Source organism: Sapajus apella, unplaced genomic scaffold (assembly GCF_009761245.1).
Source record: "Sapajus apella isolate SASKATOON/1434 unplaced genomic scaffold, GSC_monkey_1.0 scaffold2, whole genome shotgun sequence".
In the NCBI taxonomy this organism is placed as follows: domain Eukaryota; kingdom Metazoa; phylum Chordata; class Mammalia; order Primates; family Cebidae; genus Sapajus; species Sapajus apella.
The window spans coordinates 39,583,203-39,608,421 of NW_022436942.1; the positions used below are offsets into that span (position 1 = coordinate 39,583,203).

General features: G+C 34.3%; 1 protein-coding gene across 2 annotated transcripts in view; it reads left to right on the forward strand.

Moving 5' to 3' along the window:
• PTPRQ (protein tyrosine phosphatase receptor type Q) overlaps positions 1-25,219 on the forward strand; it is a 240,750-nt gene that overhangs the window by 177,347 nt on the left and 38,184 nt on the right. For both annotated transcript variants that reach the window (XM_032296569.1, XM_032296577.1), the window contains 7 exons: positions 103-169; positions 3,513-3,671; positions 4,290-4,512; positions 5,587-5,660; positions 14,722-14,821; positions 17,470-17,598; positions 23,391-23,435. In XM_032296569.1, the coding sequence (XP_032152460.1) occupies positions 103-169; positions 3,513-3,671; positions 4,290-4,512; positions 5,587-5,660; positions 14,722-14,821; positions 17,470-17,598; positions 23,391-23,435 (797 nt within the window). The remainder of the gene's footprint in view (positions 1-102; positions 170-3,512; positions 3,672-4,289; positions 4,513-5,586; positions 5,661-14,721; positions 14,822-17,469; positions 17,599-23,390; positions 23,436-25,219) is intronic.

Consider the following 25,219-nt stretch of genomic DNA (forward strand, 5'->3'; position numbering starts at 1 on the left):
AGTTGTTTTTAAATAATCATTTAAAATTACATGTAACCATAACCAGTTATATATACACATAAGCAGTAACTTGAAAATAGTAACAATGTTTCTTTGTTTTAGGTTTATGCAGTCAATAGTGCTGGTGCAGGCCCAAAGGTTCCAATGAGAATAACCATGGATATCAAAGGTACATGCATGAACTACCTTCCTATGAAATGCTATCAATCTGTGATTATAATTTGAATTCTGTACTTGAAATAGGATATAGACAAGCCTTCAAGTGATAAGTATGCATATATTAAACATATATTAAGTAATAATGTGTGATTATTAAAGCTATATTTAAAATGTTGAAATAATGATGTCAATTACCATGTTAAAGATAATGTATTTTTTATTTCTTTAATATATTTTATATTTCTAAGTTTAAATTTTTAAAGGCAAATTTTATAGTCTGTTGTTTTATGTTTCTCTAAATTTTACTGAAAAGAAAATGTTTTTAAATTGTCTATCATTAGACTTTGACTAAGTCTAATTAGATTATTAGATTATTTGACTGATCTTTATTTACCTTGGAAGTCAGATTATTTCAGTTAATCAAATAGTGTTTTTTGAACTACCATGTAGTTGGATTTATGATTCTGATTATAAAGAAAGTCTATCAATTCATGATTCTGGCAGGTATTTTTTATAGAAAATATAACTAAAATTTGGGTCCCCCTTTTGAAAAAAAAAACACACACACACACACACAAAACCCAGAAAAAGGTGATTAAGAGGAATTTAGGGCCATTCAGACAATCACAGTGCCCTCTCTTCCTGAGAGTGAAAACAAGCAGGTAATAGTTGTGCCATCTCTCTCTAAAAATGTGTAATAAAACCTTCAGAGAGGATTTTTTTTTCCCCCATTTATTTTATTGCATTTTAGGTTTTGGGGTACATGTGAAGAACATGCAAAATTGTTGCATAGGAACACACGTGGCAGTGTGATTTGCTGCCTTCCTCCCCATCACCTACATCTGGCATTTCTCCCCTTGCTATCTCTCCCCAGCTTCCCACCCCCCACCGTCCCTCCCCTATTTCTCCCCAACTGACCCCAGTGTGTAGTGCTCCCCTCCCTGTGTCCATGTGTTCTCATTGTTCAACACCTAAAACTGAAGTGGCTGGACTTTTAGTAGAATTCTACCTGATATGTCTCTTTCTAAAGCAAAAAGTAACTTTTTTCAGTCTTTGGCAAATACAACAGAGCACAGTGATTAAAAGTGGCAGCATTAGGCTGGGTTTATGGTCAAACTGCTGGATTGAATCATGGATTAGCCACTTGATATCTGTTTGACTTTGAGAAAGTTTCTTAACCTTTATAGGCCTGCAAAATGGAGATAATACTAGTTCCTATCTCAAAGTTTGTTGTGAGGATTAAAAGAGAATCTGAAAAAAACCCTTAAGACCTGAGCCTGGAAACTTGTACTATTAAGAATTTTTAAAAATCACTGTTGGATGAAACTGATAAATTTTATCTTTTTGTCAATAGAGTATTTATATAATTGTGATCCTATTGGTGATTGTTTGATTTTAATTGATAAATTATATACTTTGGGATGTACAAATGCATAAAGTCTTAAAAAAACATCAATTACTTCACAAAATGACTTCACAAAGAATACCATGAGTCATGCCATCTTAATTTCTTTTCGTTATTCAGTGGCAGACATTTAGGTGTGCAGATAGCAATACATGCGTCACTTGTATGCTTTAGTAAAACTTCCCATTTCAGATGCTTTTCCCATCCCCGTACCAAGATGGTTAATCCTGACCTTTACTCCTTACCTAAGGCAGGCAGACTTATGACTTCTAGTCTAGAGAAGATATATGAACATAGTGTTAGTGGTGGGGCCCTAGAGAAACTAATTTTTCTCTATCAATACACATGATTTTATTAATGATGTGAACTATTGAATTGGTAGTAGTCTCATGGAATTTGCATTTGACAGATAATACGAAGTTGGACATAAATGTTCATGCTGGGTTCCTCTAACTGGAAACCTTTGCCTGGGCACTGCCCAGTGGCCTGACTGAGAGTCTCAGGACTCCATGAAACCTGAGCCTCTTCCTACTGAATCCTGCCTTTCATATTCCCTTTTACAGGTGTAATGTTTGTGATCTGTGGCACTTACTCTTTTTCTCTATCCCTTAATTCTTCATAGATAATTCCTCCAATAAACCACTTACACATCCAAACTAATTTTAGCCTTTATTTCCCATAGTACCCAAACTGATACGTTGAGTAAGAAATTTGCATTTGAATCTGATGCTCAAAAAAGAGTGAACTACAGAATTAAGTAAAAAAAAAAAAAGGATTCAAATGTTGATAGTTATCTTGATAACTATGTGACATAGGCTCTTTTGCTTATCTACAAAATGAAAACAATATTGCCAATTCTATGGCATTATTGAGAAACGTTTAAAAAAGATTCTTAAAAATATGGAAATTAAAATTTGGTTAAGTAACTTACTGATGTTCAAGCAGTACATTCACACACACACACAGAGAGAGAGAGAGAGAGAGAGAGAGAGAGCTATAAGATTAAATGAAACAAGCAGAGCTTCTATACATATATTTTGGAGACATTTGTATACATGATTATAAATTATGAATTATCATGGCTATTCTAGAAGTTATTCTGGTAATCTGTTAAGATTAAAAATATGTGTATCTTTTGTTCTAGAAATTCTGCTCTTAGGAATCTATTTAATAGAAACAAAAGGATCAGTAAATAAAGCCCATTGTAGAACAAGGCTAATTATTGTAGCACATGTTTAAAAACTGGAGGAAAAGTGAATTCTCATCATCAGATGAATGGTTGAATAGATACGACGCAGCTGCACCGTGATATATAATATAGTCATTAAGAAGAATGAGTTAGCGCTGTACCTGGTCACTAGGAAACACTTAACCAAGTTATATTTAAGCAAAAAAGCAATATGAGGGGTAATTATAATACATACCACATTAGAAAAGCAAACAGTGAGAAGATTGTGTTGTGTATGACTATTTATGTATTTTTATATGATTATGTGAACATAGGAAAAAATATGGGAGGCTATCATCTAGATGTTTAGCATGGGTTAACTACGGGAGGGGTGCTAGTATGACTAGAACAGAAATTAGCGAACCAACTAAAAGAAGCAAAAGAAACTACACTAACATTGTAGTAAGAAGTAACTATATGCATTTATTAAAAATATATATGAGTGAGAGCATATATAAATTGAATTTTAAAATGTAAAGAGGTGTCAGATGCCTGAAAATCACACCTGGGCTCTGTTATCTCAGGAAAGTCTCAAATATATAATTGTGATTTCTGGACATAATAATTGCTAAGTATCTTCTCTCTCCAAACACAACTCTTTATAATTCGTTGTTTATGCTTGTCATCACTTTATCTGTAAATTATCTGCATGAAAGGAGAAAGGTTTTTTCATCTCTTGATGAAACAAACATTGTAGTGATATTTCTTCTTTGTTTACAGCTCCAGCACGACCAAAAAGCAAACCAACCCCTATTTATGATGCCACAGGAAAACCGCTTGTAACTTCAACAACAATTACAATCAGAATGCCAATATGTTACTACAGTGATGATCATGGACCAATAAAAAATGTACAAGTGCTTGTGGCAGAAACAGGAGGTATCATCAAGTGTCAATTTATCTTGTTAAATTGTGGAGTGTAAATTGCTGAGTGCTAAGAAGAATTTAGTTCAAATTAAGATTGACTCCCAGTTATCACACACCTCCTGAGATTAATAGGTTGTCAGTATTATTATTAATGATACCAATCATTTATTTGTAAATAAGAAATAACATTTATTTATTTTATTTATAAAACTTTTATAAATATTTATACCAATTATTTGTTTATTTTCATTTACCAAGCAAGGAAAGGCAGTTAAAATATGTGATTCATTAATTTCATATACTAGTAGATAAACATGTTTTGATTTTGGTAAGATGGAATCTTGACAGTGTCTTTGGAGGTGTGGACAAGTGAGTTACTCTTGATTGAGGGATGTTCTTTCTCTATGCAAGAAATCATCCTTTATAATAGTTCCTGTAGATTCGTGTAACAGAGAAGAACAGGGTTACCTGCCTATCGAGGTAGACCACTTGAATCATCTCTGGTGGTTCATAGAGTGGCTGATGTTGCATACAGATTCCCCTTATACAATTATAAAAATACTGTTTATAAATGTGAAAATATGTTCATATGTTACTTTTAATTATTATCCTCTTTGTTTCTGAAAATAGCTCAGAATGATGGAAATGTAACGAAGTGGTATGATGCATATTTTAATAAAGCAAGACCATATTTTACAAATGAGGGATTTCCTAACCCTCCATGTACAGAAGGAAAGACAAAGTTTAGTGGTAATGAAGAAATCTACATCATAGGTGCTGATAATGCATGCATGATTCCAGGCAATGAAGACAAAATTTGCAATGGACCACTGAAACCAAAAAAGCAATACTTGTAAGTATAAGTTGTATCTACCATGCATTCTGTTAGCAAGCTAGTTAGTATCTTTCATCCATCCATCTGCCTATCCTTTCATCTTTTCAATACGCACTGGACGTCCACCACGTAGAGTGACCTGATTTTTCAGGCACTAGGAATGGAAAGATAAACCAAGCATTCTTCTCACATTCCATAAATGTACAGTATTATAGGGGAAGCAGGCAACCCTAAGAGTAGTTATGATTTGATATAAGTTACATAAGAACAATATGAAAAATGTGCTATGGAGAACGTAGGCATATAGGAGAATTTAATTCTTTCTGTGGAAGACAATATGACTAATGTGTTTTTCACTTATTATTTTGCCATGCATGCTGATGTACGGGGTTTTAGAAACACTGTCCTATCCTTTTGTTTAATAGTGGCTTCCCTTTATGTCACTCATAACAATAACTCTCTGCTTTTTATCTCATCAAACATCTGTGTGATAGAAATATTTAATACTGCCTTTAATATTTAGCATTTTGAAGCCCCTAAAAACCTAACATTTTAAAATCAATTTGATGTTTTGGCTTTATTGAATTATTTTCTCAATTTATTATTTTCCTCTTGAATCAATTTTATTATTTTTATATCATGAGACTACAATTTTTAAAAGAATCATCTTAACGTGTGATTTTCAAAATATTATTTTTACTTACAATTTTTTAACTGCAGATGCTTTTATTTGTACCTGTTAGTTAAAACATCAAATTCTTTACAAATGTCTCAAGCCAAGTTAACATTGGAAAAATTAGAGAAGTTAGGCAACTAAAAATAATGCTTTATTATCTGTATTAAATGCAATTACTTCGGTTCAAATTCCAGGTTATTGCCTGAATATCTATTACAATTACGATAGTTATGAAAATGATATACTACCAAGTATCATGTTTATTCATACTTACAGTTTATCTATTTTGTATAGTTGTTCTGAAAACAGACTCTTCATATAACAAAATCATACTTTTTTATAATTATTTCTTGAATTATTCATAGGAAAAATCATATGATATGCAAAGTGTGTTTTTTTTCTTTTTTCTTTTATAGATTTAAATTTAGAGCTACAAATGTTATGGGACAATTTACTGACTCTGATTATTCTGATCCTGTTAAGACTTTAGGTAAGACATATTTTGTAGTTATAATCTCAACATATTTATCAAAGTTGGAACATTTATTAGTGATGTTATTTACTTGGAACATTTATTAGTAAATATATTAATCCATGTCTAGATGTTCTTAAATGCAAACTCATTTAAATGTTAATTAGCCTCTCTAATAGTATTGGTGGGTTTTTAAAATTTTTTATTTTAGGTGTGGGCGTACCTGTGGAGGTTTGTTACATAGATAAATGTGTCATGGGGGTTTGCTGTACATATTATTACATCACCTAGGTATTAAGCCCAGCACCCAATAGTTATCTTTTATGCTCTTCTCCCTCCTTTCACCCTCCCCCATCAAGAAGACCCCAGTATCTCTTATTTCTTTCTTTTTGTTCTTAAGTGCTTATCATTTAGCTCCCATTTATAAGTGAGAATGTGTGGTGTCTGCTCTTGTGTTCCTACATTAGTTTTCTAAGGATCATAGCCTCTAGCTCACTTCATGTTCCCACAAAAGATATGATCTTGTTCTTTTTTATGGCTGCATAATATTCCATGGTGTCTATGCACCAAGACACATACACACAAATGTTCATTGTAGAATTGTTCACAACAGTAAAGACATGGAATCAACCTAAATGCCCACTAATGACAGACTGGATTAAGAAAATCTAATAGTATTTGTCATCTTCCTTTAAAAGATGGATGTTCCATACATTCTAATCTGGGCATAGATTTTGTTAGAGTATTGATTCTGTGCTGAGATTACTAGCATTATACCAAATACATATTTCTTTGGTTATTTTAATATATAATCTTAAATATAAACTAATGAAAGAGAATTATGCTTGTGGAAAATTTCCTTAAATAACCCTAAAAACTATACTCTTACAAGTGCTTTTTAATATAGTTATTTATTTTAAACAACTCTTTCATGACTTTCTTTCACTTATACCCATCTAAATCAGGCCTACATAAAACAGGAATGCAGTTTAGTCAGATGTGTGTATATATCATCATCATCTCATTATCACCATTGCCATAGTCATATCTAACATTAAATATTCTGTGCCTGACATGCTTCTGGCTCTTTGCACATATTCACTGGCAAACTCATCACAACTATCTGTTAAGCTATGTCAGTGCCCCAGGGGATATTTGGCAATGTCTGGATCCATTTTTCTTTGCCACAACAGAATGGTGGTGGTGGTGGTGGTGGTGCATGCTACTGGCATATAGTGGGCAAAGATTAGGAATGTTGCTAAATTTCTGCAATGTACAAAACAGCCCATAATGTCAGTGGTCCCGAGGTTGAGAAACTCTGACTTAAGCCCTAATGTTCACTCCATTTTACAAATGAGGAAACCAACGCTCAGATTCTTTAAGCATTTAAATGTCTAGGCCACGATTCCAACATCACAGAACAGGAATTCATAACACTACATTACAAATACAGGACTTAGACCTGGTTTCAAAACTTGGCTCTGCCACTTGAGAAAATAATTTAATTTCTATAAATCTGAGTTTCCTTTGTTGGGAAAATATTGATGAAAGTATCATCCTTGAGGGGTCGTTGAAGTTTTACATAAAACAACCTATATAAAAATATTAATATTTTATAGTTAGTAAATTTTTAATGTTTATTAGCTTTTTCAGATAGGTTACTATAAAATATTTTAGAAGTATCCTTATTTAGGAGAAATTATTTCTCTAGAATTTCAATGAGAGTATCACAACATTCTATATTGTTTGCACCAAGCCCTCAAAAGCCCCAATGTATTCATCTGTAATACTTTAAGGAACTACATGAACGGGGTACCTCTGAGGCACCACTTGAGGATGTGAGACTTTGTGTGTTGCTCAGTGTATCCTGAACTGCTAATAGATTTCAGTGTGAGTTATGACTGAAGAATGGTTGTCCCACCATTTTTAGCCAGAAATTCTCATCAGATTGTGGAAATATTAATTGTATAAAAAGTCAGCCTCTACAGCCTCTACATAGTCAAGGAAACTTTGCATCTTGCATAAAGAAAGAAGGGACATATAGTTTGCTACACAGATGTTTGTAGAGAAATAGCAAATACCTTTCTTTGGCTAAAGTATTTGTTTCATTTCATTAAAATCATTGGTTTGATTAACTTTACCCTATAATTTCATCATTTTAAAGCTAGCTGATTAGTCTTGTGGCTTTGAAATTGTGTCAGGTGTTTCTGCATCTGATAGATGAGTCCGTCACACTCTGATGCCGCTACAGTAAAATAAATGTCTTCTTGTCATCAACATAATTTCCTAAAGGTTACAGCATTCAGAAGCCATCACTTCAGCTAAGTAGTGATCCTGGTGCATTTACCAATGGAAGGTAAAAAACCTAGACAAGACAGATAACTCGCATATCTTAGGAGATAATAGTTTGCAGGAGCAGTGCTGAAAGGCGCTAGCCTTGCTGTGTAGTGAGATGTTATCTTTCATCAGTTACTGGTTTCATACAGATTACTGATGGGAAGGCAGCATGTTCACTCAGTTATCTGAGAGGCAAAGTTGAGACATTCAGGGTAACAGAAATGACAAAGACAAGCCATAAAAGCGGGGCGCCCCAAGCATTGGGAACCATGGTGCACAGCAGCATGATTCTCTAGATTCTGCTAAATGGCTTCTCTCTGCCCAATGGTGGCCTCATCCAGCACTATAGGTAATCTCAGGGAGCTCCTCAGTGATGGTCTTCTCTTTCTTCTTTCCACTTACAGTCAAGATGGTGGAATACAACCATTAATTCTGAAATGTAGCAGAAATACATAGTTAGTTTTCTGATTCCTTCTTTGGAAGTATAACCACTGCTGCCCCAATCATTTAGGTATGAACCTTTGTGTGCTGTGGTAACAGGAGGAGTCTACAGTGGGTAAGATATGTGTAACGAAGGACAGAGCACAGGATCCTGCCAAGGCTAGGGAAGGAGGGACTGGTGAAATGTAGACTGGACACAGTATACAGGAAGGCACTGGGCTGCTAAGGGATAGTGACAGTGAAGGGTCCTATGTATCTATTATCAAATAACTCAGAGTTCAGTATATTATTCATATGCCAGTGATGTAATGACAGTCTTTCGGGCTGCTCCATAGAGTGATCTTCCAGGGACTCTCTCCTGAGAGATAGCAGCTTTGTCATTGGCCTTTGCCCTACAATTCTTATTCTGGGTTGACCACATGGAGTTCTGCTATTTAGATAGATATTTATGTCTATCAATAAGGTACAATTATGCCTCTCAGAGACGTTATTATTTGGAGTTTAAAATTAGGGGCAAATACCATAGACTGATGAGCTTGCTTAGTTTGTAATCATTAGTTGTGGTGAAATGAGAATGCACCATTGGAGCAGAATTCCTCAATGACTAGCAAAGTAGCCCAGCCATTTTTCTGGTTAATGGATTTAACACCATCAGTTACTGTTGTCACATTTGCTTTCTACCAGACTATTGAATATCATGATTCTATGGAGATTAGAGTCAACTTGATAGGTCAGACAATAAAGAAACCCCCCTAGAAGTGGTCCTGGTCCGTCTGACATTAATAGAAGACTATAGATCAGGGGTGTTCAATCTTTTGGCTTTTCTGGGCCACACTGGAAGAATAAGAATTGCCTTGGGCTACATGTAAAATACACCAACACTAACAATAGCTGATGAATTTTAAAAAATCATAAAACCATATCATACTGTTTTAAGAAAGTTTATCAATTTGTGTTGCGCCACATCCAAAGCTGTCCTGGGCCACATACAGCCCATGGGCTGCGAATTGGGCAAGCTTGCCATAGATTCAAAAGAGTTCTTATTAAAAGAACATTGCCAAGAAAGAAACTCTAGAGGAACTCAGAAAGAAGTTGACCAATTCTGCAATGGTCAGTGCAAGAATGGTTTCATGGCTGTGAGGATGAAGGCAGGCAAATAATAAAGTGCATTCATATAATACTCCTGGTGTCATCAGAAGATGACAAAGGGTGATTGAGTCCTTTTTTCTCTCTCAAATATGTCATGTGCTGGGATATATGAATCATTTGCAGCAGGCTAGGGACTCAAACATTCCTAGCAAGCCTGCTGAAGACATATGTGTGTATGTAATCCCAGACTACAGAGAGAAGTCTAGGTCCCTTGAAGGTCATCCACCCACCAGGGGATAAGCATTCATTCACTGGCATTTTGCACACCACAGGCAGTGAGCACTAAGTGGAGTTGCCTATCTGTTGAAGCTTTAGGATTTAAGAGCGTTTGCAAGGCTGTGTTTCCACAGACCATTGTGATAGCAATTTTGCCTCTCAGAGATGTTATTATTTGTAGTTTAAAACTAGGGGCAAAAGAATCACCATAGACTGATAGAAATGTTTAAGTTTAGTGAGAGAGGGCTCAGTAGAGCTTCACTGGATGAATAAGTATGAGTCTGTGGAAGAGCAGTTTGCATTTAAAGAAACCTTTATGGCCTGTAGGGGTAAACAGGGAAGATAACATATGCATTATTTTAATCTTAAATAAATACTTAAACTTATTTGATTTTGTTTTTACTCAAGATTGAGTATTGGCATTTTTATTAACAAAATTCACAAGAAACCTTAAACTTTTTGAAAAAATCCTCGTTGGGTGCTTCAGTTTATGGAAAGTGCTTGTAGGCAATGTTTTGATTACAAGGTTTAATTATAGAGGAATCCTGTGATTTGAAAACCAGACACCCGTTTCTGTACCTTACAGGGCTCTCATTAAAGCTGAACACGATGAAACCTTAAACCTCATGGCAAAGGCACCCTGTGATTGTTTTCTTTTGTCATAATACTTCTCATTTCATTACTATGCTAACAATGAAAAGTTCCAATGTGCTCACATAGATTCAGAAATAGGGAGTTGCTATACATCTTTTCCATCCAAAGGATTACTTTTCCGAAGTCACCAGAGGAACAGAGGAACATTGTATTTTATAAAGAGACTGATAATGTGGTAGTGAACCTCACAGACTCTGTAGTCAAGACAGATATTTTCAGGCAGTCTTAGTATATATCGAATTTATGAGATTGTGGGATAGTTACTTAACAAATTATTTTTAAGTTCTGAAATCTTATTTCTAAAATGAGAATATTAATACCCACTTCAGAAGCTAACTAGGAGATTATACCAGATAATAAATGGATGAATGAATATGAAATGTTTATTAATAAATATACCTGTCATTGTTTATTTACCAAGCCTTGAAGGGGTTTTACATATCAACTCATGCATCTTCACAGCAACTCTGTAACACTATCTCCTATTTGCATGTCCCCAATTTCTAGGTAAGAAATTTGAAGCATTGTATTTTTTTAGCAACTTGATCAAGGTTTTTAACCATCCCAAATGTGGTGATAGAACCTGCCTTCAGACCCAGGCAGCGTGACCGCAGTCAGTGCTGTACTTGTAACCATTGCACACACTGCCTGCAAATCACTAAGTACCCAAGTAGCTCCCAGTTTGTTACCATGGGTGATGTTTCTGCTCCCACGTACTTCCTATCTTTGCTATACCATTTTCTCTTCTTGATATTTTTAATTATTTCTAGCTGCTCTCTTTTCTCACACTTTTGTCTTGGCCTTTGAGGTTAGCATTCACAGATGAGCATGTGTTGTTTTTGTGTGCAAAGATATCGTTTCTTTTTATTTTTTTAACACTGAATAATGTGACCTTTTCTTACACCCTGGTAAGCACTTTACTAGCTACTTTTAAATTTTTGCCTGTCTATGTGGATGAAAATGACGTTCATCCCAATAGGGTGTTTTAATCTATATGTTTAAAATTTTATTGACTGTTGACAAATTATACATGTATATATTTATGGGGAACAGAGTGATGCCATGATGTATATATACCATGTGCAATGATTAAACCAAGTTAATTAACAAATCCATCACCTCAAATACTTATCATTTATTCCTCCTAATTTTATTTCTTGAATTATGAAATCGAGCAACTTTTTGTAAATTCTTTGTGCAGTGTTTGAGTATCCCAGGTGACTAGCACTGGGCCAAAAGAGAAGATGAGCCCCCTATTCTTTAGTCCTGTTATAAGAACTGATTTTTTGTAATAATAATAAGAAGAAGAAGAAAGAGGAGGAGAAAGAAGGAAGAGAGGAAGGAAGAAAAGATTCTCCATTTTATATGCACCTATATCAGGAGCCAGGAATTGTACTATGAGCTTTATATCTCATTGAATTTGAGCTTCTTCTTAGAGAATAGGCTTAAAAACAGATTTTAAAAATTGGATACATATGCTGAATTTAAATAATGATGACTTCAGCCAGAAGGTGATACTTATGAAAAATTAGTGCTTTATGATTATGATTTGCCAAATTATAGTAGTACAATTTATCATGCAAACAGAACAATTTAACATGATTTGTCACAGAATTTAAGTCTAGTCAGAAATGACTGTGCCTATTACAAAAAGAATCATGTTTATATTTTTAAGTAAAAGGATTCCATTTTCTAATAAAGGATTTGGAGAAGTGATTTCATTCTGTACTGTGAATGCTCTGTGTGTCCAAGCATAGCAGTGAATCAGAAAGCGTACTTGATAATCAGGGAACATTTTGTCCTCTCTTAGTGACACTTTTGTAATTCATGTGCCCAAAGGATTACATATTGTTTATTAATATATTATATGTCACTTCCTCACTTGGCCAGTGCTTTGAAATGGTAATCTAATCTGAAAAAAAAAATTTTGTGTGGTCTATGAGAATGTTTTTTTCCCAGTGTTCTAAGGCCCAGTGATTCATTATTACCTGATAAAGAGGATCCTTTATTCATCTTCATGCCTCATTTCCCAAGTATATTCAATTAGAGTCACCATGTAAAAATTCATAAATCAAACAATTTATATTTTAATGTATAAAAAGTGTATCTAAAATACTTTATGTGATACATGCTGTTTTCCCATTTTTTTTAATTTAGCTGGAGATTCTAGCAGACCATCAAGTGTTGATAACTGTTTTAAATTCAGTATTTATTCAAATCCACCCTGCAGGATAGCCACAGGAACCTGTTCATGTTGGTAATATTTTATTTGTACCAATACAGGACAAAAAGATGAAGCATTAATACTTGCCTATTTTACAGATAGATAACCTAGTTTGTCACTTGACTGTAATACTTTTTTCAGTGAAATTTGTTTTATTTAGGCATTTGTTCACTTATTTCTGAAGTAAAATATAACAGGAAGCATATTCCACCCCTAAATACTTTAGTATATTTCTCTAATAAGTATGTTTTTATTATATCGTTGCAGTTAAACTTAACAATAAGTTATTGATATTATTTAAGCTACTTGTATATATGTTTTCAGATCACCATTTGATTTTTTATAGTTAATTTATTTGAATCAGCATCCAAATAAGCATTTACACATTATCTTTGATAGTTCTGTTTCTTTTCCCCCATGCCATAGACTCACTGAAGCAATCAGATAAGTTGTCATGTAGGCAGCCCCATATTCTGGATCTGTCTGAATGCTTTCTCTTGATGTCCTTTAGTTTTTTTTTTTTTTTTTCTTTCCACCACTTTCTTATAGATTAGAAATAAGATCTAGAGGTTTGAGTATTCAAGGTCAACATTTTTGTCAGAAGTACTTTATAGGTCTTGCTGACTAGATCACAATACCCTCCATCAGGAAGTGTTGAATATCTGATTGTTACACATGATGCTAAGATTGATCAGTAGGCTTGGTGGCAGCAGCAACAGTATGATCCTTCAGTGGAAAGTTGGTTTTTACCACTTATAACCAGCAAATAATCTACAGAGTGGTATTTTGTCATCCTGCAAATGTCCAAATTCCGATTAACCTTCCTCCTAATCATTTTAGAATACATTTATGTTTGTTACCTGAATCAACTATTTCACTAGAAATACCAATTATTAATTTCTAATTTTATCACTCCTTTAACATTTATTCAACAAAATTCTCTTCTAATAACGATCTTTATTTCCTTGACTAGGGCTGTTTTTAAAAATTCATGAAATATAGTTAGTATAAGAAAGCCAGAAAAATATACATTTCAATTACAAATTAATTATGAATATTGACACCAAGGAGATGGTCTAGTTATAGCCAGTGTTTACAAATTAGTATTTTTTAGCTCTTGGGTACTAGGCATGATACCTGGGTGATGCAGTAACCTGTGCAGCAAACCCCCATGACACGAGTTCATCTATGTAACCAACATTCACATGTGGCCTCCAAATCTAAGACAAAAGTTAAAAAAAAAAAATCAGCACTCTTGTTATTTTATTTTATTAAATAATATTATTTGTTATTTTCAATCAATTTCTATTTTTATTCAATGTAAGGCTTACATTCTTCCCTCTTTGGCCAGTAGGACCCCTTCAGTAGGATCATTTGTTTCTTTTATACCAGTAGCCTTTTGTTAGCTTCCTAGATATCTAGCACCATTATATGTCTTGAATTTGTTTTGTTCCTTACTCCCACTTTGGAATTACCATCTTTCTAAGGTTCCCTGGTTTCTTCGGTGAAAACTACAAATATGTTGAAGATAGAGCCTATGGAATTTCCTCATGTGTTTTGGGTGTGTTCTACGAAAGAAAGAGTCAAAGATGACTCCAGGGTTTTTGGTCTTAGCAGCTAGAGCAAGGAACTGTCCATCAACTGAGAAGTGGAAGGATACAGTTGAAAGGAGGGAAGTGTACACATTCAATTTTGGACATACCGATTTTAACATTTTAAGCATACTTCCAAATAAAGATGTCTAGTAGGCAGTTAGATATATAAGTCTGAAGTTTGGTAGATAAAATCTAAGTAGTCATCATGATATAGATGAAATTAAAACTGTGAGGCTAGATGAGCTCACACAGAGAGTGAATTTAAATTAAAAAAAACAAGAGGACTTAGGACTGAGCTCTAAACTTAAAAAATAGAGAGGAGGAACAAATAAGTTGCTACATTTTACTAGTATTCTTCAGCAAAGAATATTTTCTTATGCCAAGAAATTTTTTTTTGGTAGTTTGGGATCCAAAATAGTATTCCATCCTAATATTTAATTATCATGTTATCCCTCTTTTCTAGGGGAAGGACTTTCAGAAAGAACTGTAGAGATCATTCTCTCCGTCACTTTGTGTATTCTTTCAATAATTCTTCTTGGAACAGCTATTTTTGCGTTTGCAAGGTAAGACTTATTTGTGCTTACATTCCAGGATGCTTTATGGGCATTATATCAGTCACAGGAGACAGAAGCCGCAGCAGTTACTTGAATGGGAAACACTTTACTTTTTATATTTTTAATAGACAGATAAAAATGTATTTATCATGTACAATATGATACTTTAAAGTGTATGTGCATTGTGGATTGACTAAATCTAGCCATAAAAAAGAAAGAAACCCTGCCATTTGAACAGAAGACATTTAATTTAAAGAATTGTTAACTAGAGAAATGGCTAACTACTAAACAGAGTAAAAGAGAAATCTAAGAGTCCAGAAGTAGCAAGCACAACAAAGCAGCTACTTGCTTTAATTTGAAGGAGAGAGGACAGTAAAGGAACTAAGAACTGAAATAAGTTGTCTCCCAAGATTTACATGGAATCACTACTGCGAGCACATGCAACCTATCACCTATCAGTTAGCAAAGAAATATGACAGAGGCAAGGAGCTAGAGCTGTTCCGTAGAAGCTACCCATCTTTATTAGATGGTAGGCAGCCTGGAATTGGTAATAAAAGCATCCCATTCTTGCTGAATGGTGTAGGTGAGCTGGTACTACTTGGAATCATTCACCAATGGAATGGGCAGAACGTTCCCTTCAGAGGCAACAAGAGCTCATCCAGGTGAATTGCTGGACTCTCAATGAGTAACAATAATGCAGGACTGGATCCCAAAAGGGCAGGGTTTTCCTCTTCCTCTGCCTCACATGGTCACTCTAGTGACCTCTATTGACAAAGCCTAACATTCTGCCCGCTGGCAAAGGAGAAATATAGGTTCCAGCTCCAAAATCAAAGAGCAGGGCAAAAAAGATGAGGTTTGGAGATAATGAAAGACAATAAAGTGAAAACACAAAAGCAGAAGCTTTCAGGCCATCTGTCTTTTAAAGTAATTTATAACTCTGATAGGTTTAATTTAAAATATCTCAATCAGGTCTAAATATTAAAGTTTATACAGAAAGAAATCTTTTTACAATGAGAACAACACTTGTAAAATGTCCAGTTTCCTTATATAGTAGACCCCCTTCTTATGCTTACTTTATGAACATGTCTGTGCTGAATTTTCCAACTACATCTTTCCATTCTCAGCATCAGCATCAGCATCCTAATTCCCTTATTATTTATAGGACCTCATCGGAAATCTTACTTCCTGACCTCAAAATCTAGCTTTATAAGTCAGATTGCCAAGTTAAAGGGACCTTACGTTTGTAAAGATAACCCTTCTACCAATTTCCTAAATAGTTCGATAGACCATTTTTATTTCAACTGAAGAATGTAGTTCTGTATTCTAAATGCCATGTATCATGTTTCATCTTGACTCCCGTAAAGCATCATTTTAATAGATTGTTTGAAAGGCTCTTGAAAAAATATATTTTCTCTATACCCACATACTGTTCAAGATTTAGGCAGAATACAGTAAAAGAGTCATTATTCTAGGTACTTTGAATGCTATACTGTATGAAATATGGTCCTTTTCCCTAAGAAGTATGCACTGGCCACATTTATATAATTTCCCTGCTCTAAAATCTTCTCTGACCTCTCATTTCTCTACAAGATGAGCTCCTTATGTAAGCAGGAAATGGTCCTCCTTATTCCCTACAACTGTCCTACATACTAGCTAAAGGGATCTGTTCTCACCTGAACATTCCTTGGGCTTTTTATACATTCTGCTTTTGTTCAGTCAACCTGAAATGTGCTTCCTCCTCCTTCTTATCCTGGAGCATCCAAGTCAAATTCTACTTCTTTACTTCCTCTAAATAATAATAACTATAACTTATGTAACCAATCAGGCACTGTGTTATGATTTGTAATTTGAATCGTTTTTCTCTTGTTTATGCTTTTTCTGCATTTAAATCTTGCCTCTCAACTAAATTGTAATGTCCTTGAGGGTAGGGAACATGTTTTATACTTTCTATATCATCCTTGATACCCAGCTCTCGAGAAATACTAAATATTTGAAATGTGAAAGAATAACTAAACATTACTTTGTAATATACCCTATTGTGTCATGGAGAAATAAGCATGTAAAGGGCTTAAGATGAAAAGAATCTGATTTGATTCTCAGATTCATGTGACTTTTATTTTGAACCTGAGTTTTCTGATTGTAAAGATAATATCTACTCACAATATTTTTAAAAAATTTAATGATAGTTTGAAAACAATTTTTACGTATTTTCATGCATGTAAAAATTTTCATATATGTGAAAACAATGGTGCATTATCTTTTAGCACTAGTATTGATAGCACTGAACTATTTTCACTTTGGCATATTTCCTTTATGTGACAAATCAGTGAGATAGCTAGAGAGAAGAGAAACAAGATCACAGCATAAGTCTTCTTGGTTCTACATTTTAAATGTACCTATGGCCCAGGCCTTCTATCAACTAATTCTTATGGAATTTGGAACTTCATCCCAATAACTTATTAAAAAAGGAAAGTACAATAAGTTCGATGGAATTAAAACAAGAAAAAGAATTTGAGTAGCTGTAAATTTGCAACATATTCAGAGAGGTGATTTTAACCAAGAAATTATTTGTCTAAATGTCTTTACTTGAAAGCTAAACCTAATTTTATATGCTTTCTATGACACTCCCTTCTTGGACTTTACTGCAATCTTTTTAGAATTCGACAGAAGCAGAAAGAAGGTGGTACATACTCTCCTCGAGACGCAGAAATTATTGACACTAAATTCAAGCTGGATCAGCTCATTACAGTGGCAGACCTGGAACTGAAGGACGAGAGATTAACGCGGTGAGCACACTCCTCTGGGTGAACTGTGGTCCAGAGGGCCTGAAGCCATGACCCTATTCTGATCTATGCTTGTTGGAAGTGTTTGTGGGGCTCCAATTTACACAGGTCACAGAGATCTTCTTTCAAAGAGTGACCTCCGTCTTCTACACACTTCTCACTGGTGTTCGGAGAATCACTTAATCTTCCTAATATTTTGAGTTAAATATGAACTTCGGGCTATAATGTTCAGCCAGGATTATTTCCCTGAGACAAATATTTTCCCACATTAAACCTTTGACATTATGTTGAATAATTCATTTCATATGATAGATTTTTACATTTAACTTTTCTGGAAGTGTCCACATTTTCAATCACAGGTTTAACTTAATTAAATTTATAATTACTTGATAATTTATGTCTATTTTTATAAAAACCTTTTATAACTATTTTAGTATAAAATTACATAAAAGTCTAAGTTGTATATATTTTTAAATTGCTTTGTATTTAAAAATTAAATATAAAGTAAAAAGTTACCTTCAGAAGGAAAAGTTAAAACGTGTGCTAAGTATGTTTCGTTGTTACCTATTAGAAATAAAGTACATAATTTTTAAGAAAAATAATTATAAATTCTTTTAAAAGTATAAATTATTCAAAATGTTGGCACATTATAAAACTTTGTCTATTAAGATAATTCATCAAATTCTTAACAAAAACTACCAGTAGGCTATTTTAGCAAGTTTATGTTTTTATACAATTCAATAATATGTACTGCTTATAAGCACAAACTAATTGTTACCAGGTACTTGCACAGCCCTGTTACATTTTTTTTTAATATTAATTTTGAAAATACAGCATCAAAGGTCTTGGACTCAAAAATAATTATTCATTTTAGTTGTCACTTATTAAAGTTGGACTTTTTCTAATAGATGGACTTTGCAAGTATATTTCCAGCCTATCTAAAAATATCTAATACGTGCTATAGAGGGAAGTGTCATTTGATAAGTAAGGTCCTTCCAAATGCTACAAAATGAAGGTTATTCAATGTTATCACTAAATTTCAGGGAAATGTGCTTTCTTGGATATGAAAACTGACTTTTTAAACATTTGGATGTTGATCTTCATGTTCTAGTACAGTGGTCCTGTCCACAAATGGATAGTACTCCAAAGATTTAAGTGTCAGATGATGTAAATTACCCAAGAAAATAGTTTTCTATATAAGAAATATTGGCCAGGTGTGGTGGCTCACACCTGCATTCCCAGCACTTTGGGAGGCCAAGGCGGGCAGATCGCCTGAGGTCAAAACCAGCCTGGCCAACATGGCAAAACCCCGTCGCTACTAAAAATACAAAAATAAGCTGGGCGCAGTGGTGGGCGCTTGTAATCCCAACTACTCAGGAGGCTGAGGCAGGAGAATGGCTTGAACCAGAAAGGCTGAGATTGCAGTGAGCCAAGATCATGCCGTTGTACTCCAGCCTGGATGACAGAGCGAGACTTTGTCTCAAAAAAAAAAAGAAAGGAAATATTATGTATTACCCAGTGTAACTCACCTAAGTAAAGCCGTATCATAGGAACACAAGCACTGCTACTACTAGACTGTGTCTCAATCCTTAAGGAATCATTCTGCATCATCGAAGAAAGTTTCTCCTCCTTTCCCCCTATGGGCCAAATGAATTGTAATGGTATCCTCCCAGCCTCCTTTCTGCACACCATTCTCAGTTCCTTGTGCCCCTCCTCAGGCCTGTGTGGCTCGTCCCTTTCTTCTATACCTGACAATGCACAAGAGATAAAATTCAAATTTCTCAGTGCAATTAATTTTAGCTATTTGAACAATATCGTTGAATCTGTTCATACTAAAATGTAAACTTCTAAGACCAACCCCATCCCCAACACTGGTAGGACATTTTCATTTTGTTAAAAAAAATACTTAGTTACCCCTGAAAAGTCCTTAATAAGTATATATCCAGGAAATATAATAAAGTGAAAAAGCTGTTTATTGTGTCATGTTTTTAAACAGACAATAATGGAAAAAGTATTATTTATCAAAGAGGTTACATTCTAGGCAGACTGTGGTGAGATTCAATCCCCTAAGCACTAGGTATTTTCACAGCTTGTCCCTTTCACTACTTCGGAATACTAAATACAGCCATTATAAAAAATTAGAAAAGGCTGGGTGTGGTGGCTCACGCCTGCAATCCCAGCACTTTGGGAGGCCAAGCAGGGTGTATAACCTGAGGTCAGGAGTTTGAAACCAACCTGGCTAACATGGTGATATCCCATCTCTATTAAAAATATAAAATTAGGCTGGCATTGTAGCATGCATCTATAGTCCCAGCTACTCAGGAGGCTAAAGTAGAAGAATCGCTTGAACCAGAGAAGTGGAGGTTGCAGTGAGCTGAGATGTGCCACTGCACTCCAGCCTGGGTGACAGAACAAGACTATCTCAAAAAAAAAAAAGTTTTTTTTTGGGGGGGTTTTGGTTTTTGGTTTTTTTAGCAATGACTGTGATGGCAGCTACAGAAAGTTTCAGATTATGGAAAAGGTGGGCAAGGAATGTAAAGATAACTGTTGGTTGTTTATAATTCAGGGTCTACTTTATTTGACTTTCACTCCTCATTATTTATTTTTCTACTTCTATGTTTGTTTATTTACATATTGCATTATTTGTAAAAGAGTTTAAAAGTGTAATAATGTTTCAAATATCTTTATTTTGTTACACACAGAGAATTATTATATATTACCCCTAATAATAGCAAAATTGGAAATGCTAGTTTCCATGCTTTTCACTTTTTCACTTCTTTGTTGTGTTTCTGGTATTCACAATTGTTTGTAATTCCAGTGTCACATAACAACATGCTTTGCTGGATTTCTTACCAGACATGCATTAAAATAACAATTAAGTGATTTGGGTATCAATTCTTCAGTTCTGTGCCCAGCTTTACTATTTATGCAATATTTTTATGTTAATAAAGCCACTAAAACATTAGACAGTAAAACTAGAAAAATTAATGATCCTATAAGTAGCTGCATGTATATGTGATTGGGTTCTGTCATTTGGTGAAGTTCTAAAGCTCTTCATCTGTTTTGAGGTGTTTGAATATCTAAATCCATTAAAAGTTAAACAGGGAACTGATGGTAGATTCTAGGAGTGAGAATCAAGAAGTTTGAGTTAGTTCCCAAAATTGTCGGCAGGCTTCCACCATATGTCTTTGTTATCTGCAGGAAAGAACTGCCATAATTTCTCTTAAATCTACTCAGCTAATAGGCCAGGCACGTGGCTCATGCCTGTAATCTCAGCACTTTTGGAGACCTCGGTGGGTGAATTACCTGAGGTTAGGAGTTCAAGACCAGCCTGGCCAACATGGTGAAACACCATCTCTATTAAAAATGCAAAAATTAGCCAGGTGTGGTGGCACATGCCTATAATCCCAGCTACTCAGGAGGATGAGGCAGGAGAATCACTTGAACCCAGAAGGTGGGAGGTTGCAGTGAGCCAAGATCACACCATTGCACTCCAGTCTGGGCAACAAAAACAAAACTCCATGTTAAAAAACAAACAAACAAACAAAAAACAACAACTACCCAGCTAACATATGTTCTCTATGCTTTCTCTACTTGATTCTTAGACATGTCCTTTTTATTCCAACTTGGCAAATAACTAATCAATAATTAATATATTGATAATTAAATTAAATAATCAATAAATAATGATCGATAATTAAAATATTAAATTTAGGAAGTTACCTAGTAAGCAAAAGTAAAACAAAAAACACACATGGTGCTTGGTACTAAGTCCTCTTGAAGATTTGTGGTTTCGTACTTCAGGTATTATTTTATACTCTCTGCCTGTATATTTACATTTTTAAAGCCCATTGTGTAATTTTTTTTATTTGTAAACTGTTGTTATTTAATTATGTTCCACTTTGTTTCACAAAACTTTTGAAAATGCCTTCTCTCGGTACTATTTCTTCCCAAATGAGAGCAGAAGTCAAATAATGATATATTGCTCTTTAATTCCATGAAAACATTCAGGGATATACTAAATTAATGTTTTAAATTCTCAATTGGAATGATATTTATATTATGCACAAAATTATTTACATTTTATGTTTAAGTTTAGATAACAAAAACTATATTTCTTTGAAAGAATATTTAATATTTTGGGCTCATCTGTTTCACACTTACCAAATTAGGAAGTGATCCTTGGGTTTTGTTATTTAATAAACATAGAGAACAACATTTTGTGATGGCTCCTGCAAAATACCACCACGTAGCCTATTGAAGTTAGAAAGGTTACAAGCTCTTATAGGCAAGATCAGCAGGCAGAGATACGCATAGGTAAGACAGACCTGTATCTTTAAGATCACTGAAACTGACTCACCTTGTGGATTGTCTTTAACTAGTTTAACTGTAAAACAATTACCTTCCCATGAGAGTTACATCACTTATAATTAAACAACCTAACAGAATTTTCATAAGCTAAAGATGCTATTTGCTAAATAAGCATTTTTTTTTTTTACTGTCTTCTTTCCACATTTAAGTCATGGAGGTTTTGTCTCCTATATAGACTAAATCATAAAAGAATAGTAAAACAACATTAATCAACATCACTAATATTCTTACTTGACAGAAGCTCAGTTTCATCTAGATATCAATTTTTTTTCAAAAATTTTACACACCATTTCATACTAATTACCCTGCCTATTTTAGTTGAGTGAATGTAATCGCATATTATTTTAAGCCTCAAAGCCCAATCCAATAATCACAAATAGAATTAAAATTCACAACAAAATAAAGCAAAAAATCTAGTGAGTTGGAACAATTTCTATTTTAAGAGAAACTTTCTTCAATAATTTTCCTTCTTCAATAACTTTAGAAGTATACATGTTAAATTGTTATTCAATATTTGGTTATGTCTTCAGAAAACTTACTGCTTAAAAGAAAATTCTACATATGTACTTTGTAAACTGTAAAGCAGGATACTTTTGGTATTGTTATTATTGTGATTCATATTTGTAAAATTGAATACTATCTCAGTCTACTTTAAAATATAGAGTTTGCTAACAAAATAATGGCTAGTGTTTATGAGCAACTACTATATGTTAAACTCTGCATGTAGTGATTTCACGTAACTCTTTCGACCCTTAGCGGTAGGTACTCCTATCCTCATTTTACAGATGGATTTTTAAAAAATGATGGTAGGACAGTCTTAAGTATCTAAGGTCATACACCTAATTAGGAGAGCTACAAGCTAGCCCAGGTCTTTCTCTGAGGTATCAAGATGTGTGTGTGTGTGTGTGTGTGTGTGTGTGTGTGTAACGCATACTAGAGAAGATCAATGTAAACTTTCCTAAATAGAAAAAGACCCACAGAATTTTTTCTCAGCAGCATTTTCTATGTTGAAAATGAGTCTAAGGAAAGAGGTAATTCGTTGAATTTCTTTGTTGTCTCATAATATGAAGTAAAGAAGTGATAGCATTTTAATGTTGACTCAAACTTGCAGAAACTGGAAAACTTTTCGTAGTACAATTTTTATTTTGGCTTTAATAAGAATTCATAATTTTTGACTGATATATGCAATTCTAATAGTTTACTTTTTAAGTGTTTAAGTTTTGATAAATCCTGGTCATTAATTTTACTTCTTTTCTAAACTTAAGCTATCTTTGCAAACAATGGCAAAAATTTGTGAATCCAGAATACATGTTCTATACGTAAAATGAAGTTGGAGATACTTAATGCTCATGTTCTTGTGATAAAAAATCAAAACTAATTCAGTGTGTTTGTATACTAAACAAATAATGAATCTTTACTTCCAGATATTCTTCATTTTTCTTTAGACGCAAGGAGATTTTTGTCATCCAGTAAGTTACTGTGATAATGCAGAACTCTGCTGTGATTATTTTAATCTTGTCAGGTGGTGTGCTCTATATTTTAAAATACACAGTATTGAACATCTTCTTGTTTAATGTGCTATTTTTCTAAAGCTACCCCAAAAAGCTATACTTTCTACTAACAATGTGTCCTTTATAATATTGCATGCTGTTGATAATGGTAAAGTTAATCTTATCAAAATGCACATTGACTCATAATGTGCATATCCTGAGAATTTGCTGTGTTCTCATGTTGTGTTAGGATTGATAGCAAATTAAGTTTTCACCTAGATTCCTGTACAGGCTTCTTGTTCTGTTATTAACATGACACAATAGCTGAGTTCTGCATCTGGAGGGTGGAGACTATATTTACATTTCATACAAGCTCATTTCTGCAACTGTAGGTGGTTAACCTGCAAGGACCAAAACAATGACATTTCTTGTTCTCTGACTCTCTGGTGCATACACAGAATGGCATATTTCATGGAAACTTTATTTCTGCACTGTCTAGTCGGGAGCCAACTGTGCATGCTGCCAGGCACTCCCTTGATACTCAGAAATGCCATCTGTATCGTGGCACAAACATTTTTGGATACATTCTGAGAGTACCATAGCAGAATATCAGCACTAGCAGGGACCCCAGTAACTGATTGAGTGCCCCAAACATAATAAATCTCTTCAGGCAAAGAATGTGAATGAAGGAATATTAATGGAGGCAGAGAATTAAAAAGGCATTTGATTTCAAAATCATACACTTTACTAAAGAAGAGTCTGTCTTCATGAGCTATAGGGCTGAATGGGGCCAAGGCTCCTGATATTCTAGTCAAACATGAATAGTACTCAGCATTATTAAAATAGAGGAAGTGATTATTTCTACTCTAATCACATTTAGCATTTGGGAATCATAAGTAACCTTGTTTTAACTTCAGATTAACTAGTCATCAAGTTCCCATTGACAGAATTAAGATACTTTTATGAAAGTACATTTCCTTCAGAGGACCTGCTTGATGGGATTCAAACATTTGTCTAAGTAAGACACTGTTAAACTAAAGATTTAATTGATCACATTACACATAGAATATCCATTTCAACCAGCACTCAGAGTTAAACCCTGGCCATTCCAGACTTAGAGGCAATTTGGTTGAGCAACTCTGCTAAATGTCTCTCTTCATCTTCATAAAATATCCTTTACCTATTTCTTCTTCTTCTCTCTCTCTTTCTCCTTCCTCCCTGCCTTCCTCTTTGCTTCCCTCCCCTCTCTCCTTTCCTTCCTTCCTCCTTCCTTCTTTCCTTCCTTCCTTTCCTGCTTTCTTTCACTGTCTTGCTTTATGCCATTAATATCTCAGAGAAAAAAATGCCTTCATTTTTGCAGAACCCTCACCCTAACACCAATTTTCTTTCCTGTAATCAGTGAATTGTACCCTGCTCAGTCAGAGCCCTTATCCTGACAGAGCTAAACTTAATCATTTGTTTTAGTCAGAACCTTTATAAAACACCTCTACATACATCATACCATTTAAAGTATATCTGTCTTGTTCCAACTCTAGTTTTCTGAGGTTGCTTCTAACATCTAACAGAGAAATGTTATTACCTACCTGCCATCCTGAATAATAGGCAGTAATGCCTTCTTTTCAGCTGGTGTAGTATCTTCTGTCTCCTATTCATTGAATCCTTGCTGAGAACCCCATTCATCTCTTCACACAGCTTTGATCAGTCTCTTTCTCCTCTCTATTTACAACTTCTACCCCGTTGCCCTGATGTAGCTAAACAATTCC